Source organism: Coturnix japonica, chromosome 28, assembly GCF_054131305.1.
Source record: "Coturnix japonica strain WE chromosome 28, WE-NBRP24, whole genome shotgun sequence".
NCBI classification, from domain to species: Eukaryota; Metazoa; Chordata; class Aves; order Galliformes; family Phasianidae; genus Coturnix; species Coturnix japonica.
This window is the reverse complement of record NC_140690.1, coordinates 1617915-1635517: the sequence shown is the minus strand read 5'-3', so window position 1 is coordinate 1635517 and position 17603 is coordinate 1617915. Positions and strand designations below refer to the sequence as shown.

Here is a 17603-nt window from a genome sequence, read left to right as displayed (position 1 = left end):
AGAGGGTGCTCAGAAGTGTTTACTGGCAGAAGATCTGGCAGCTGCCCCCCCCCACCAGGCCCCAGCCCGGCCTGAGCCACGTGACAGTGACAGGAAGTGCTTCCTGCAGGCGGCGGAGAGCACTTCCGGGCCATGGCGGCCATGAGCGGGGCCGGGAGGAGCGGGCTCTGTGCTGCGAACGGGGTCGGGCCTCGGTGCGGGGGCACGGAGGGGCTGTCGGGGGAGGAGCTCGCGGCGCTGCCGGCACCCAGAGGCGGCTCCCGGGCGGCTCCACGGTCTCGCTGTGCTGCGGAGTCACCCGGCCGGCCCCAAAAGCCTGGAGGCAGAGCCTGAGGATCGTGTGGTGCGGCTCCGGCCGTGCTGGGCTGTGCGGCACCAAGAGGAAGACGTCCGTTCGTTTGCCGGCCGCTCGCTGGCTGTAAGATCCGGGTGGCGCCGAGGCCCGGTTAAGAAACGGCGTGGATGAAGGTTTGTACGGATGGAGTGGGTCTGGATTGCAGTGAGCGGGACGAGTCCGGGCTGCGGTTTGGCGTGGTTGTGTTGGTTGCTTTGAAGGGCTGCCGTCATAGGGCGGAGGGAGGGAGAGGGAGAGGGAGGGAGCTTTGAACAGTGCGGGCAGTCAGGAGCACGTCGCGTTTCTGCCTGCTGTGTTGGCGCTGCCGTAAGTCTTTGGGTCCCCAGGGAGGCTCTCCCTGGGGGTGTCCCGATTGGAAGGCAGGATTCAATCCCGCCGCAGCCCGTCCATGGCAGGCAGACGCTTCTCTCCTCTGCTCATGGGACTCAGCAGTGCCAGGGGTTTCACAGCGCGTGTTGCAGTGGCTGGCAGCCTCCGTGTGTTTTTCTGTTGCAAACAGGATCCCATGGTGGAGCCGAACTAGAAGCAGACGTTGGTGTCTTGTGGCAGGAGCAAGGGCAGTGGAAGCGCTGCCCAATGCCGGGTGGTGGTGACTGCTATGAGAGCAGGGGTCTGATACCATCTGTGAGGGATGGGATTTGCATCCGGTGGCTTTTCCGTTGCAGAATGTCCAGCAGCAGAGCGTGAGTGGCCGTGAAATGAAGCTGGGCCTCAGGAGAGCCGCCTGGAGCTGCGTCACGAGCACCTTGTGTGTGTGCTGGCCATCATGCTGCCAGTTTCCAAGTTCCCAGAGGCAGTAAGTGGTGCTCTCATGGTCTGAGAGAAAGGCACGGGCAACTGGCTGGGAGGGAACTGTCAAATACAAGATACGAAATACTAAAGTATTGATGCTACAGATAAAGCTCAGTTTGCATTTTTGTTAGAGTCTGTGACAACAAATACAATGTCCCTGAAGAAATGGCTTTTTTGGCCATTAAAAGACAAAATGCAATCTTTTGATTTGCACAAAGCAGTAGAAACAACACTGGAGCGATTTTCTTTATCCTTTGACAGAGTCTCTGGGTCTTTAATGTCCCTTCCCACCCAAACCATTCCACAATAATATATTTCCACAATGTAAATGTGAAAATATCTGCCATGGTCTCCTGCTGCTCTAGATGACTGGGAATCCTCAGCGTCCATAACAAGCCCAGGGGGAGCCTGGTCCTTGCGGTGGAACAGATCTACCCAGTGGGACACGCTCCCAGTAATTCTTCCCCAGCAGCCTGGCACTCACCCACTAAGGGGTGCCACAAGCACCCACTCTATGCAGCCCTGCTGCACAGGAGGAGCAGCCCGTGGGGAGGCCCAGCCAGCAGCCTGGGGATGTGAGGTCACTATGCCCTGCCACATTGCTGCCTTGTGCCACAAGATCACAATGCCCAGCTGCGTGCTCTAGGTGTTCTGTGCCCCAATAGCAGCACTCGTTGTGGCTGTAGCAGTGGTGGTAGCAGCATGGCACGAGTACTGGGGGCCACGGCCCCCACCTGCCTTGCCGTCCTCCTACTGATAGCCATGTGTTGTCAGGAGACTTGTGCTGCTCCAGGGCGAGCAGCAGGAGCAGGTGGGTGGGCAGAGATGGGGTAAAAAATAAGCGGAAATGAGAGTGAGAAGCCCAGGTTCTGGTTCCAGTGGCTCTGTGCCTTATAGCCCTAAGGCTGCCTTCGATGGGGGCGGGGGGGTATTGGAAAGGGGGGACAGGCAGCACCACAGGAGCTGGGCAAGGGCATGAGGAAGCCCTGTGCTCCCACGGCTCTGCCGCTGGCTGGGTGGAGCATGCTCTTCATCCTGGGGGTGTCCCAGGGGAGAACGTGGAAGGTGTGTGCTGGGAAAAGCATGAGCATTTCTGCTCCAGCTGCCTGATGCTCCCCATAGAAAAATCCTGGTTCCCAACAGAGACCCCCAGCTGTAGCCCAGTGTGTTTCAGGCACCTTTTCTTTGTATGCTCTTCCACGCGGTCCCGGAGGGGTGCTGCATGTGGCCAGGAGGGAGCATTTGTAAAGCTGCCGAGTGCTAGGCTCCAGGTCACCCTGGCCCCTCTATAGCTTTGGCGATCAAGGCCTGAGTCTCCCATCCCGTTACCTGTCCCCTTCCCTGTCACTAAGGGAGAGGAAGATCACAGCATGCAATGGGAACAACCCTCTTCTGTTCTTTCTTCTAGATGATGACATTGGTACTCCTTCCTCAGATGACTGGAAGGAGACTGCTTTTGTGCCTCAGGGGAAACTCCGAGGTAAGTTGTGAGTGTCTGTTTCATTGGAAGTCGAAAAATTAGTGTTATAATAGCTTATTTGGGTACGTAAGGCTCTCCAAAGGTCTTTCAAGTCTCTTTGTGCTTTGAAGGTCGTACACAGATCAGTCATTAGTATTTCTTTACTTGGAGAATTGTCACATTTCAGTGGGAAGGCGGCCCTTGCCAGTCTTTGCTCCTATTCCTTTGCTGTTTGGGCCATGTCATTCCCTGACCTGCAGCCAGTCCTCACAGGTCACTGCAGGAAAAAAAACAAGGCAGACCCCAGTGCGCAGTGGAAGCTCTCCTCACCTGTGTCTGATCACTCTTGTGCCTGCAGGCCCCTTTGGTGCATTTCAAAAGCAAAGTCGCGGCCCTGAGCCTGGGGTGGATGCCAGAGGTAAGTCACCAGTCTTCATCTCATGATCTTTGCTCATATTTGGCTGTGGAAGTTCAGGGGGGGTTCATCTTTTCACTGCCTGGTGATTTCTTCTCCATGAGAAGCTTGGGTAGTCACTGTTTCTTGGGTGCTGCATGCTCCCAGCATCCCGTTGACTTTGTCTCCATACATCAGAGATCTCCCCACTAAAAAAACCTTGAGGGGCCAAATGTTCTTCTATGCCTTCTCTGAAGATTGTTTAACATGGCCTGGAGAGAGTATCTGGAAAGCTGCTGAGTGCCAGCCAACTGCCCACCTGGCTTCTCTGCAGCTTTGCAACTTTTGACCCAGGTCTGAGTGCCATGTCATCACCTGAGCCCCTTCCAGTCACTGCAGGTCCCTAAGGAAGAGAGAAATCACAGCATACCATGGCACCCAAACAGCAGCACCCTGGCACATGAGTGGCAGGCCCAGCTGCCCCCAGGCATCAACACCAGGAGATGTTTCTCGTCGATGCTGTGCCTATAAGCAACGCTTTGCCAAAGCCTCAGCATAATCCAGCCTGTGAGCCTCAGGGCAGTCCCACAGGAAAGGGCCTTTAGATCTTGCCCTTCCTCTTCCACCCCCTTCCCTTCTCCAGGCAGTTCTACACACGGTTCCTTTTTGGACTGTCACGGTGCCACTGCAGGCACCCAACAACTATTTGCCAGATGCTTCTGTGTGGCAGGGAGAGGAGAGTGCTGTGGAGCAGTGCTGTCATTCCAGTGTAAACAGGTGTCTGACAGGAGCTGCTCTGTCTGTGTTTGCTGACAGCTCCTAGTGGAGTTGAATGGCATCCAGTTTCCCAGCTTAGCTCCAGGACAGAAGCCCCAGCGATTCAAATGGGTACGTCATGAGATTTTACTTCCTTTGAGAGATGCCAGCTCACAGTCCTAATGTCAGCGAGGCGCGTCTGCAGGTGTGAGTGAGAATGCACACCTGTGTGTGTGTGCCCTGCCCTCGCACAATGCCCTGGTCCCATTCAGTGATGCCGTTATGCGTTTAGGTAAGCTGCAGTGTGTGGTGAAAAGTTCTCATTCTTTGGTTGCAGAAGTGCCTCCAGGGAAGGCCGTGCTAAATCCTTAGTTGTGCTGGAACCCCACAGGCATCCCAGGGGTGGCTGTTGTCGTTACTGACTTCACTGAAAAGACCGTTCAGTTTAATACCTTGTTTGTCTGAAAGTTATCTTAATGCTTTCTGTTTAGGTCCTGAGAAACAGAAAGAGGCCCTGGAAACAGGAAAATATCTGCAGACACTGCCCCCTCTGCTAATGAAAATCATGAAGGACAAAGCACGTGGTAGGTGTATTTCCGTCTGTTCCCTGAAAGGCTTGTGAAACTGAATTTCTAGAAATACATGTGGAGAAACTGCACCATCTTCCTGATGAGAAGCAGTTACTTACAGTCCCACTCCCTTACCTCCTTTCTAAAGAGACAGGTGGAGCACCTATGCGCTGGCTTGCATTTTGGAACGGCAGAGTTCGCACACTGACTGTCCCCCTGAGAGTAATAGAGGCCATGCACACAACAACTGTCACTCCAGGTAAGGGCCGCTCATAGAGCTCCGTGGCCGTGGTTAGAGGTTGCTCCCCTCCCACTGCAGCCAGTTCCCAGGGACTTAGGAACTTTGTCCTTTTGGGAACTAGGCCACCAGAACCACATTCAGCAGATAAGGAGAGGAAACAGGACCCTCCATAGTACCTCCTGTGCACAGACCCTGCATTCCAGAGCTTGCTGTGCTTCCCCTGAGCCACCAGGCACAACAGCAGCCCGGAGCGGGATCCTTCCTGTGGTTGTTCTTGTCCACGTCACTCAAAGCAGCAGCTGGTGAAACAGATCCACATTGTTTTTCCAGGTGCGGATGGTGAGGAACACGCAAATGCCGCAGACAATAATTTTATCAAGAAGTACTGCCTGGGATTTGGTGTGGCTATCTTCGTTACCATGCTGATGGCAATGTTTTCGTGCTATCGTCTTGTCCGACAACGGAGGCAGATAAACCAGTGAGTTCTTGTTCACCCCCAACCCCATCCTGCCCCCTCTCTTTACTATAGGGATCCTGTGAGCAAGGAGGCATTTCTAGTTAAAGCAGCATAGAGAAGCCAGTTAGTTGTTGCCTAACACTGTCTGAGATTGACACTGTCAGACATTTAACTGGCCTCGCCATTCCTGCTGCATGTTCTTACTGCTGGGCCTGAGACAGGCCCAGAGCTGAGAGTGACTCTATCATGCACTGTGAGGAAGGAGAGCAGGGGGTTCTCCTGTGCCCTCAGCACGTTTCTCTCCCTGCAGGCGCCTTGCTGAAGATGCTGCAGTCCAGCATATTGCCCGCAGCAACCTCACGCTTGGACAAACAGCTTGCTCGCCTCAGTGTGCTGCACAGAAAAGACGTGGCACAAACAACCGGTGCCTGTGCAGTGACAATCTGCCCACCAGCCGCAGAGCATCACCAGAGCGGCCCCTGCCAGGCCTGATGGCTGTCGGGCTCATCTGCCCCCAGTTCAGCCCCTGTAGCCCACCAGCCCAGGCTCCGTGGCCCCTGGGAAGTACATCATGCCCAGTGGCCCCTATCCACCTTGGGCATCAACACCTCTTTCAGGGGACAGGAGGGACCCACCTGGTTTGGAAGCTTGCAGTCATCGGCTAGCACCCAAACAGCAGCACCCTGGCATCAACACCACCCTCCCGTCCCCCACCAACATCCTTCAGGGGTTGGCAGTGGCTCCCTCAAAGTGTCACCCGCAGGCAGCCACTGCCTCAGGGAAGCTTGAGAGGCCTGTCAGCCTCCAGCACCATCTCTGCCCTCACCCTCCCCTCCACCATCCATCAGGGGATGGAAGCGACCCCAGCAGAGTATAGACCTGGGGACATCATCCAACAGACGGACGACCATTGCCTGGGGGAAGCCAACTGGCCCAGCAGCCCCCTGTCCCCCCCAGGAACTGTCACCAACTTCACCATCCTTCAGGAGGTTGGAGCAGCCCCCACAGGGTGGCAGTTTGAGGGCATCATCTGACACCCAGAAAACCACAGCCAGGGGAAAGCATACCAGGCCCCACAGCTCCCAGCCCCCCACAGCACCAACTCTGCCCTCCCGCTCCTCTCCTCCATCCTTCAGGATGTGGGAGTGCCCCCCCCCACAGGGTCGGCATGGGGGCAACACCTGTAAAACCTCTGCCTGGAAAAAGTATGACAGGCCCAGCAGCCCCAAGATCCCCCCAGCACCACCTCTCTCTTCATGCTCCTCTCCACCATTGGTCAGGGGGTGGGAGCATCATCACTGGTCAACACAACAGGGGGTTCTTTCTTTAACATCCTTATTACACCTTCCGAACTGAGTATACCTTTTCTACAAAAATTCTCAGCACCACAGATGATCATATTCAAAACATCTATGACTATATGGAATATAGATATTGTAAATTAATTCAATAAAATTCAACAACAAAACAAAATAACCAAGAAGCTGCTTCCTTCAAAAGGCAGAGTATTCTGACGAGGAGAAAACAGCAATACTAACATCACGTCACAGCGTTGCCATCAGGGCTCAAGCTAAGGCAGCCAGCTGACCAGGGCAGAACTTGTGTTAGATGCTGCTCAGTGACAACACCCAGAATGAAGTAGCAAGGATGTGAAGTGTAGGAGACTACTTGCGCTTATCACATTCTGTCTGCTGTAACAGCACTACTCAAAGATTTCTAATCGGGCCAAGATCTTTGTGAAGCAGCAGTTTGTTCATTACTGCCATCATGGCCGCACACCCCTACTGACTGTTGGGCAGGGCTGCAGTGGAGAACGCCCTCCACACGCAGTCCTGGGCAGGCAAGGGCTGTCGGTGCACAGTGCCACACGCTCCTTGCCATCTGCACACACGTGGGCTGGCTTTGCACTGCCAGGCACATCGTCTCGCCTGGGCACTGCAGGTCCTCGCTTGGTGGTATGCAGAGACAGCGGGGCCAACAGATGAAGTTATCTGTGTTGTGTGCAATACTTGCATGACTTGGGAGCTGACAATCCTTGTGGTTCTCTGTCCTGCTCCAATTTATAGGAAGGAGAGGAGGTCCATACGTGTATGCCTGAGCATGGTTCAAATGTTGGAGGACGGACGCTATTACGATTTAGGGTGATTAGGAAGGGAAGGCGGGCAATAGAAAAGACAGGAAAAAGAATCAAGGAGTCTTTATAGGAAGCAAGAGGGAGAGAGAGTCACCACCATGGATCTGACGTGTTTAGTAGTTCAGTCATTGATCTTCAGTAGTGGTGGGTCATCAGGAGTTGTTGTTCCGCTGACGATGACTGTGACCACGGCAACAGTTTCCAATGATAGTATAAACTTACAAATAAGTCCAACGTGGTTCAGTCAGCTCTCCTTGGTGTGACAGCTCAAATCCAAAATGGTTGAGTCAGCTCTCCTTGGAATGGCAGCTTCTGGCTCTGGGATCTCATCTGGACCTTGCCAGCAGACAAGAGGGAGCAGGGACGCCCACCTGCTTCTTGTTCTTCACCGGACACGATGGTATCATTCCCCAGTTTTCCCATACCAAGCTGGAGCCAGATCTTCTGCCAGTAAACACTTCTGAGCACCCTCTTCTGGAGGTGAACAGCTCTGGAGGAAGGTGCTTTCAAATGTCCACAAAGTGATGTTGATTGTCACACGGTAGCACCCATCACTTGCCTCCTCCATAAATCAGTTACAGTCTTGTTGGTGAACCTGAAGACAAAACGTCATCACGCTGGAACAAACAGCCACACACCAGTATCACAGAGTCACAGAATGACCCAGGTTGGAAGGGACCTCATGGATCATGAAGAACAAACCCCCCTGCCTGGCAGGGCCACCAAACATACACCTTTACTAGATCAGGTTGCCCAGGGCCCTGTCCAACCTGGCCCTGAACACCCCCAAGGACGGGGCATCCACAACCTCCCTGGGCAGCCTGTTCCAGGGCCTAACCACTCTCCTAGTAAACAACTTTCCCCCTAACATCCAACCTAAATCTTCCCTCTTTCAACTTCAATCAGTTTCCCCTTGTCCTGCTATTACCAGCCCCCTCCTCATCCTATGTGGAACACCAGTGCCAGCATTGTGGCCGCCATTTTAGAACCCTCTCCACGTCACCTTGGTCACCGCTGCCGCGCGCAACGCACTCGCCTCTGACAGCTGTGGCAGTTAGCAGCCATGTCGGCAGCTAAGAGGGCTAGGGTAGAAGTTTTCCCTGTTTCAGGCGGGAGGATGGAGCTGGGGGCCCTAGGAGTGAGAAGGAGGAGGGGGCCCGCCATGACCACCAGGCAGCTGGGTCAGATCTCTGAGGCAGGGGCTGAGGTGGGTCATATCTATGGGGCAGGAGCTGCTGTGGGGCTGATGTGTGTCAGATCTACAGAACAGGTGCTGCTGTGGTACTTATGTGGGTCAGATCTATAGGGAAGGAGCTGCTGTGGGGCAGGTGTGTGTCATATCTGTGGGGCAGGAGCTGCTGTGGGGCTGGTGTGGGTCATATCTATGGGGCAGGAGCTGCTGTGGGGCTGATTTGGATAAGATCTATGGGGCAGGAGCAGCTGTGGGGTAGTTGTGGGTCAGATCTATGGGGCAGGATCTGCTCTGGGGCACATGTGAGTGAGATCTATGGGGCAGGAGCTGCTGTGGGGTAGATGTTGGTCAGATCTATGGGGCAGGTGTAGCTGTGGGGCATATGTGAGTCAGATGTATGCGGCAGGAGCTCCTGTAGTGCAGATGTGGATCAGATCTATGGGGCAGGAGCTGCTGTGGGGTAGTTGTGGGTCAGATCTATGGGGCAGTATCTGCTCTGGGGCACATGTGAGTGGGATCTATGGGGCAGGAGCTGCTGTAGTGCAGATGTGGGTCAGATCTATGGGGCAGGAGCTGCTGTGGGGCAGATCTATGGGACAGGAGGTGCTGTGGTGCACATGTTGGTCAGATCTATGGGGCAGGAGCCGCTGTGGGTCAGATCTACTGGGCTGGAGATGCTGTGGGGCTGATGTGGGTCAGATCTATGGGGCAGGAGCTCCTGTGGGGCACATGTATATCAGATCTTTGGGGCAGGAGGAGTTGTGGGGATGATGTGTGTCAGATCTACGGAACAGGTTCTGCTGTGGGTCTTATGTGGGTCAGATCTATAGGGAAGGAGCTGCTGTGGAGCTGATGTTGGTTAGATCTATGGGGCAAGAGCTGCTGTGGGGCCTATGTGGGTCAGATCTGTGGGACAGGAGCTGCTGTGTGGCTCATGTGGTTGAGATCTATGGGGCAGGAGCTGCTGTGGGGAAGACGTGGGTCAGATCTATGGGGCAGGAGCTGCTGTGGGGAAGACGTGGGTAAGATCTATGGGGCAGGAGCTGCTGTGGGGGTGCTGTGTGTCAGATCTATGGGGCAGGAGCTCCTGTGGGGCACATGTATATCAGATCTTTGGGGCAGGAGCAGTTGTGGGGATGATGTGTGTCAGATCTACGGAACAGGTGCTGCTGTGGGTCTTATATGGGTCAGATCTATAGGGAAGGAGCTGCTGTGGAGCTGATGTTGGTTAGATCTATGGGGCAAGAGCTGCTGTGGGGCCTATGTGGGTCAGATCTGTGGGACAGGAGCTGCTGTGTGGCTCATGTGGTTGAGATCTATGGGGCAGGAGCTGCTGTGGGGAAGACGTGGGTCAGATCTATGGGGCAGGAGCTGCTGTGGGGAAGACGTGGGTAAGATCTATGGGGCAGGAGCTGCTGTGGGGGTGCTGTGTGTCAGATCTATGGGGCAGGAGCTCCTGTGGGGCACATGTATATCAGATCTTTGGGGCAGGAGCAGTTGTGGGGATGATGTGTGTCAGATCTACGGAACAGGTGCTGCTGTGGGTCTTATATGGGTCAGATCTATAGGGAAGGAGCTGCTTTAGGGCGCATGTGGGTCAGATCTATGGGGCAGGAGATGCTGTGGGGCAGATGTGGGTAAGATCTGTGGGACAGGAGCTGCTGTGTGGCTCATGTGGTTGAGATCTATGGGGCAGGAGCTGGTGTGGGGAAGACGTGGGTCAGATCTATGGGGCAGGAGCTGCTGTGGGGAAGACGTTGGTCAGATATATGGTGCAGGAGCTTCTGTGGGGTAGATGTGGGTCAGATCTATGGGACTGGAGCTGCTGTGGGGCAGATGGGGGTTAGATCTATGGGGCAGGAGCTGCTGTGTGGGTGATTTGTGTCAGATCTATGGGGCAGGAGATGCTATGGCGCTGATGTTGGTAAGATATATGGGGCAGGAGCTGCTGTGGGGTAGATGTGGGTCTGATCTATGGGGCAGGAGCTGTTGTGGGTCCAATGTGGGTCAGATCTATGGGGCGGGAGCTGCTGTGTGGCTGACGCTGGTCTGATCTATGGGGCAGGAGCTTCTTTGGGGCTGATGTGGGTCAGATCAATGGGGCAGGAGCTGCTGTGGGGATAATGTGGGTCAGATCGATTGGGCAGGATCTGGTATGGGGCAGATGTGGGTCAGATCTATGGGGCAGGAGCTGCTGTGGGGCAGATATGGGTCTGATCTATGGGGCAGGAGCTGCTGTGGGGCTGATGAGGGTCAGATCTATAAGGCAGGAGATGCTGTGGGGCTGATTGTGATCAGATCGATGGGTCAGGAGCTGCTGTGTGGCTGATGTGGGTCTGATCTATGGGGCAGGAGCTTCTTTGGGGCTGATGTGGGTCAGATCTATGGGGCGGGAGCTGTTCTGGGGCAGATGTGGGTCAGATCTATGTGGCAGGAGAAGCTGTTGGTCAGATCTATGGGGTTGGAGCTCCTAAGGGGCAGATGTGGGTCGGATCTATGGGGCAGGAGATGCTGTGGTGCTGATGTGGGTCAGATCTATGGGGCAAGAGCTGTTGTGTGGCTGATGAGGGTCAGATCTATTGGGCAGGAGCTGCTGTGGTGCTGATGTGTTTAAGATCTATGAGACAGGAGCTGCTGTGGGGCACATGTTGGTCAGATCTATGGGGCAGGAGCTTTTGTGGGGCACATGGGTATCAGATCATTGGGGCAGGAGCTGTTGTGGGGCACATGTCGGTAGATCTATGTGGCAGGAGCTGCTGTGGGGCAGATGTGGTTCAGATCTATGAGGTAGGTGCTGCTGTGGAGCTGGTGTTGGTCAGATCTGTGGGGCAGGAGCTGCTGTGTTGCTGCTGAGGGTCAAATCTATGGGGCAGGAGCTGCTATGGGGCCTATGTGGGTCAGATCTGTGGGACAGGAGCTTCTGTGGGGCTCATGTGGTTGAGATCTATGGGGCAGGCATTGCTGTGGATCTTATATGGGTCAGATATATGGGGCAGGAGCTGCTATGGGGCAGATGTGGGTCAGATCTATGGGGCAGGAGCTGCAGTGGGGCAGATGTGAGTCAGATCAATGGGGCAGGAGCTGCTGTGGGGATGATGAGGGTCAGATCTATGGGGCAGGAGCTTCTGTGGAGTAGATCTATGGGGCAGGAGCTGTTGTGAGGCTGATGATGGTCTGATCTATAAGGCAGGAGCAGCTGTGGGGCGCAAGTGCGTCAGATTTATGGGGAGGAGCTGCTGTGTGGCTGATGCGGGTCAGATCTATGGGGCAGGAGCTGCTGTGGGGCACATGTGGTTCAGATGTATGGGGCAGGAGCTGCTGTGGAGCAGATGTGGGTCAGATCTATGGGCAGGAGCTGCTTTGGGGACGATGTGGGTCAGATCTATGAGGCAGGAGCTGCTGTGGGGTTGGTGTGGGTCAGATCTATGGGGCAGGAGCTGCTGTGGGTTTATGTGGGTCAGATCAATGGGGCAGGAGCTGCTGTGTGGCTGATGAGGTTCAAATCTACGGGACAGGAGCTGCTCTGGGGCTCAGGGGGGACAGATCTATGAGGCAGGAGCTGCTGTGGGTCTGATCTATGGGTCAGGAGCTGCTGTGGGGCTGATGAGGGTCAGATCTATAGGGCCGGATCTGCGGTGGGGCTGATGTGGGTCTGATCTATGGGCAGGAGCTGCTGTGGGGCAGATGTGGGTCAGATCTATGGGGTAGGAGCTGCTGTGGGCCAGATCTATGGGGCAGGAGCTTCTGTGGGGCAGATGTGGGTCAGATCTATGAAGCAGGAGCTCCTGTGGGGCACATGTATTTCAAATCTTTGGGGCAGGATCAGTTGTGGGGATGATGTATGTCAGATCTACGGAACAGTTGCTGCTGTGGGTTTATGTGGGTCAAATCAATGGGGGAGGAGCTGCTGTGGGTCATATGAGGGTCAGATCTATGAGTTAGGAGCTGCTGTGGGTCAGATCTATGGGGCAGGAGCTGCTAAGGGGCACATGTGGGTCAGATCTATGACGCAGGGGCTGAGGTGGGTCATATCTATGGGGCAGGAGCTGCTGTGGGGCAGGTGTGTGTCATATCTATGTGGCAGGAGCTGCTGTGGGGCAGGTGTGTGTCAGATCTATGGGGCAGGAGCTGCTGTGGGGCTGGTGTGGGTCAGATCAATGGGCCAGGAACTGGTGTGGGGCTGATGTGGGTCAGATCTATGGGGCAGGAGCTGGTGTGGGGCTGATTTGGATCAGATCTATAGGGCAGGATCTGCTGTGGGGTAGTTGTGTGTCAGATCTATGGGGCAGGATCTGCTCTGGGGCACATGTGAGTGAGATCTAAGGGGCAGGAGCTGCTGTGGGGTAGATGTGAGTCAGATGTATGCGGCAGGAGCTACTGTAGTGCAGATGTGGATCAGATCTATGGGGCAGGAGCTGCTGTGGGGTAGTTGTGGGTCAGATCTATCGGGCAGTATCTGCTCTGGGGCACATGTGAGTGGGATCTATGGGGCAGGAGCTGCTGTAGTGCAGATGTGGGTCAGATCTATGGGGCAGGAGCTGCTGTGGGGTAGTTGTGGGTCAGATCTATCGGGCAGTATCTGCTCTGGGGCACATGTTGGTCAGATCTATGGGGCAGGAGCTGCTGTGGGGCAGATGTGGGTCAGATCTATGGGGCAGGAGCTCCTGTGGGGCACATGTATATCAGATCTTTGGGGCAGGAGCAGTTGTGGGGATGATGTGTGTCAGATCTACGGAACAGGTGCTGCTGTGGGTTTATGTGGGTCAGATCAATGGGGCAGGAGCTGCTGTGGAGGTGCTGTGTGTCAGATCTATGGGGCAGGAGCTGCTTTGGGGTAGATGTGGGTCAGATCTGTGGGACAGGAGCTGCTGTGGGGCTCATGTGGTTGAGATCTTTGGGGCAGGCGTTGCTGTGGTGCTGATATGGGTCAGATATATGGGGCAGGAGCTGCTATGGGGCAGATGTGGGTCAGATCTATGGGGCAGGAGCTGCTGTGTGGCTGATGTGGGTCAGATCTATGGGGCAGGAGCTGCTGTGAGGCACATGTGGGTCAGATGTATGGGGCAGGAGCTGCTGTGTGGCTGATGTGGGTCAGATCTATGGGGCAGGAGCTGCTGTGGGAATAATGAGGGTCAGATCTATGGGGCAGGAGTTGCTTTGGGGCAGATGTGGGTCAGATCTATGGGGTAGGTACTGCTGTGGAGCTGATGTTGGTAAGATCTATGTGGCAGGAGCTGCTGTGGGGTATATGTGGGTCATATCTATGGGGCAGGAGCTGCTGTGAGGCACATGTGGGTCAGATGTATGGGGCAGGAGCTGCTGTGTGGCTGATGTGGGTCAGATCTATGGGGCAGGAGCTGCTGTGGGAATAATGAGGGTCAGATCTATGGGGCAGGAGTTGCTTTGGGGCAGATGTGGGTCAGATCTATGGGGTAGGTACTGCTGTGGAGCTGATGTTGGTAAGATCTATGTGGCAGGAGCTGCTGTGGGGTATATGTGGGTCATATCTGTGGGGCAGGTGCTGCTGTGTTGCTGCTGAGGGTCAGATCTATGGGGCAGAAGATGCTGTGGGGTAGATCTATGGGGCAGGAGCAGTTTTAGGCTGATGAGGGACTGATCTTTAAGGCAGGAGCTGCAGTGGGGTGCATGTGGGTCAGATCTATGGGGCAGGAGCCGCTGTGGGTCTGATCTACTGGGCTGGAGCTGCTGTGGGGCTGATGTGGGTCAGATCTATGGGGCAGGAGCTTTTGTGGGGCACATGTATATCAGATATTTGGGGCAGGAGCAGTTGTGGGGATGATGTGTGTCAGATCTACGGAACAGGTTCTGCTGTGGGTCTTATGTGGGTCAGATCTATAGGGAAGGAGCTGCTGTGGAGCTGATGTTGGTTAGATCTATGGGGCAGGAGCTGCTGTGGGGCCTATGTGGGTCAGATCTGTGGGACAGGAGCTGCTGTGTGGCTCATGTGGTTGAGATCTATGGGGCAGGAGCTGCTGTGGGGAAGACGTGGGTCAGATCTATGGGGCAGGAGCTGCTGTGGGGGTGATGTGTGTCAGATCTATGGGGCAGGAGATGCTATGGCGCTGATGTTGGTAAGATATATGGGGCAGGAGCTGCAGTGGGGTAGATGTGGGTCTGATCTATGGGGCAGGAGCTGTTGTGGGTCCGATGTGGGTCAGATCTATGGGGCGGGTGCTGCTGTGTGGCTGACGTGGGTCTGATCTATGGGGCAGGAGCTTCTTTGGGGCTGATGTGGGTCAGATCTATGGGGCAGGAGCTGCTGTGGGGATAATGTGGGTCAGATCAATTGGGCAGGAGCTTCTATGGGGCAGATGTGGGTCAGATCTATGGGGCAGGAGCTGCTGTGGGGCAGATGTGGGTCTGATCTATGGGGCAGGAGCTGCTGTGGGGCTGATGAGGGTCAGATCTATGGGTCAGGAGCTGCTGTGGGGCTGATGTGGGTCTGATCCATGGGGCAGGAGCTTCTTTGGGGCTGATGTGGGTCAGATCTATGGGGCGGGAGCTGTTCTGGGGCAGATGTTGGTCAGATCTATGTGGCAGGAGAAGCTGTTGGTCAGATCTATGGGGTTGGTGCTCCTAAGGGGCAGATGTTGGTCGGATCTATGGGGCAGGAGATGCTGTGGGGCTGATGTGGGTCAGATCTATGGGGCAGGAGCTGTTCTGTGTCTGATGAGGGTCAGATCTATTGGGCAGGAGCTGCTGTGGGGCACATGGGTATCAGATCATTGGGGCAGGAGATGTTGTGGGGCACATGTCGGTAGATCTATGTGGCAGGAGCTGCTGTGGGGCTGATGTGGGTCAGATCTATGGGGTAGGTGCTGCTGTGGAGCTGATGTTGGTCAGATCTATGGGGCAGGAACTGCTGTGTTGCTGCTGAGGGTCAGATCTATGGGGCAGGAGCTGCTGTGGGGCCTATGTGGGTCAGATCTGTGGGACAGGAGATGCTGTGGGGCTCATGTGGTTGAGATCTATGGGGCAGGCGTTGCTGTGGATCTGATATGGGTCAGATATATGGGGCAGGAGCTGCTACGGGGCAGATGTGGGTCAGATCTATGGGGCAGGAGCTGCAGTGGGGCAGATGTGAGTCAGATCAATGGGGCAGGAGCTGCTGTGGGGATGATGAGGGTCAGATCTATGGGGCAGGAGCTGTTGTAGGTCCGATGTGGGTCAGATCTATGGGGCGGGAGCTGCTGTGTGGCTGACGTGGGTCTGATCTATGGGGCAGGAGCTTCTTTGGGGCTGATGTGGGTCAGATCTATGGGGCAGGAGCTGCTGTGGGGATAATGTGGGTCAGATCAATTGGGCAGGAGCTGCTATGGGGCAGATGTGGGTCAGATCTATGGGGCAGGAGCTGCTGTGGGACAGATGTGGGTCTGATCTATGGGGCAGGAGCTGCTGTGGGGTTGATGAGGGTCAGATCTATGGGGCAGGAGCTGCTGTGGGGCTGATTGGGATCAGATCTATGGGGCAGGAGCTGCTGTGTGGCTGATGTGGGTCTGATCTATGGGGCAGGAGCTTCTTTGGGGCTGATGTGGGTCAGATCTATGGGGCGGGAGCTGTTCTGGGGCAGATGTGGGTCAGATCTATGTGGCAGGAGAAGCTGTCGGTCAGATCTATGGGGTTGGTGCTCCTAAGGGGCAGATGTTGGTCGGATCTATGGGGCAGGAGCTGCTGTGGGGCTGATGTGGGTCAGATCTATGGGGCAGGAGCTGTTCTGTGGGGCACATGTCGGTAGATCTATGTGGCAGGAGCTGCTGTAGGGCTGATGTGGGTCAGATCTATGGGGTAGGTGCTGCTGTGGTGCTTATGTTGGTCAGATCTATGGGGCAGGAGCTGCTGTGGTGCTGGTGTTGGTCAGATCTGTGGGGCAGGAGCTGCTGTGTTGCTGCTGAGGGTCAGATCTATGGGGCAGGAGCTGCTGTGGGGCCTATGTGGGTCAGATCTGTGGGACAGGAGCTGCTGTGGGGCTCATGTGGTTGAGATCTATGGGGCAGGCGTTGCTGTGGATCTGATATGGGTCAGATATATGGGGCAGGAGCTGCTACGGGGCAGATGTGGGTCAGATCTATGGGGCAGGAGCTGCAGTGGGGCAGATGTGAGTCAGATCAATGGGGCAGGAGCTGCTTTGGGGATGATGAGGGTCAGATCTATGGGGCAGGAGCTGCTGTGGAGTAGATCTATGGGGCAGGAGCTGTTGTGAGGCTGATGATGGTCTGATCTATAAGGCAGAAGCTGCTGTGGGGCGCAAGTGGGTCAGATGTATGGGGCAGGAGCTGCTGTGTGGCTGATGCGGGTCAGATCTATGGGGCAGGAGCTGCTGTGGGGCAGATGTGGGTCAGATCTATGGGGTAGGTGCTGCTGTGGAGCTGATGTTGGTAAGATCTATGGGGCAGGAGCTGCTGTGGGGTATATGAGGGTCATATCTGTGGGGCAGGTGCTGCTGTGTTGCTGCTGAGGGTCAGATCTATGGGGCAGAAGATGCTGTGGGGTTGATGAGGGTCACATCTATGTAGCAGGAGATGCTCAAGGGTAGATCTTTTGGGCAGGAGCTGTTGTGAGGCTGATGAGGGTCTGATCTGTAAGGCAGGAGCTGCAGTGGGGCATATGTGTTTCAGATTTATTGGGCAGGAGCTGCTGTAGGGCGCATGTGGGTCAGATCTATGGGGCAGGAGATGCTGTGGGGCAGATGTGGGTAAGATCTATGGGGCAGGAGCTGCTGTGGGGATGGTGAGGGTCAGATCTCTGGGGCAGGAGCTGTTGTGAGGCTGATGATGGTCTGATCTATAAGGCAGGAGCTTTTGTGGGGCGCATTTGGGTCAGATGTATGGGGCAGGATCTGCTGTCGGGTAGATATGGGTCAGATCTATGGGGCAGGAGCTGCTGTGGGGGAGATGCGGATCTGATCTATTGGGCAGGAGCTGCTGTGGGGCTGATGTGGGTCAGATCTATGAGGCAGGAGCTGCTGTGGGGCACATGTGGATCAGACCTATGGGGCAGGAGCTTCTATGGGGCTGATGTGGGACATTTCTATGGGGCAGGAGATGCTGTGGGTCACATGTGCGTCAGATCTATGGGGCAGGAGCTGCTGTGGGGCAGATGTGGGTCAGATCAATAGGGCAGGAGCTGAAGTGGGGCAGATGTGGGTCAGATCTATGGGCAGTAGCTGCTGTGGGGCAGAAGTGGGTCTGATCTATGGGGCAGGAGCTGCTGTGGGGATGATTTGGGTCAGATCT

The 17603-nt window shown here is 55.4% G+C and overlaps 1 protein-coding gene across 1 annotated transcript; it reads left to right on the top strand.

Annotated features, from left to right (window-relative positions):
* Positions 1-680: 680 nt before the first annotated feature.
* LOC146756030 (uncharacterized) lies at positions 681-16903 on the top strand. Its single transcript, XM_085524772.1, has 8 exons — positions 681-1151; positions 2556-3024; positions 3817-3888; positions 4248-4340; positions 4474-4584; positions 4897-5044; positions 5334-5587; positions 16887-16903. The coding sequence occupies exons 3-8, from the start codon at positions 3885-3887 to the stop codon at positions 16901-16903; spliced, it is 627 nt and encodes a 208-aa protein (XP_085380898.1). The 5' UTR covers positions 681-1151; positions 2556-3024; positions 3817-3884.
* The last annotated feature ends 700 nt before the right edge of the window (positions 16904-17603 follow it).

Coding starts and splice junctions, on each gene's coding strand:
- LOC146756030 (XM_085524772.1), top strand. Junction 4,341..4,473: donor CATGAAGGACAAAGCACGTG/GTAGGTGTATTT, acceptor TCCTTTCTAAAG/AGACAGGTGGAGCACCTATG. Junction 5,045..5,333: donor CAACGGAGGCAGATAAACCA/GTGAGTTCTTGT, acceptor CTCTCCCTGCAG/GCGCCTTGCTGAAGATGCTG.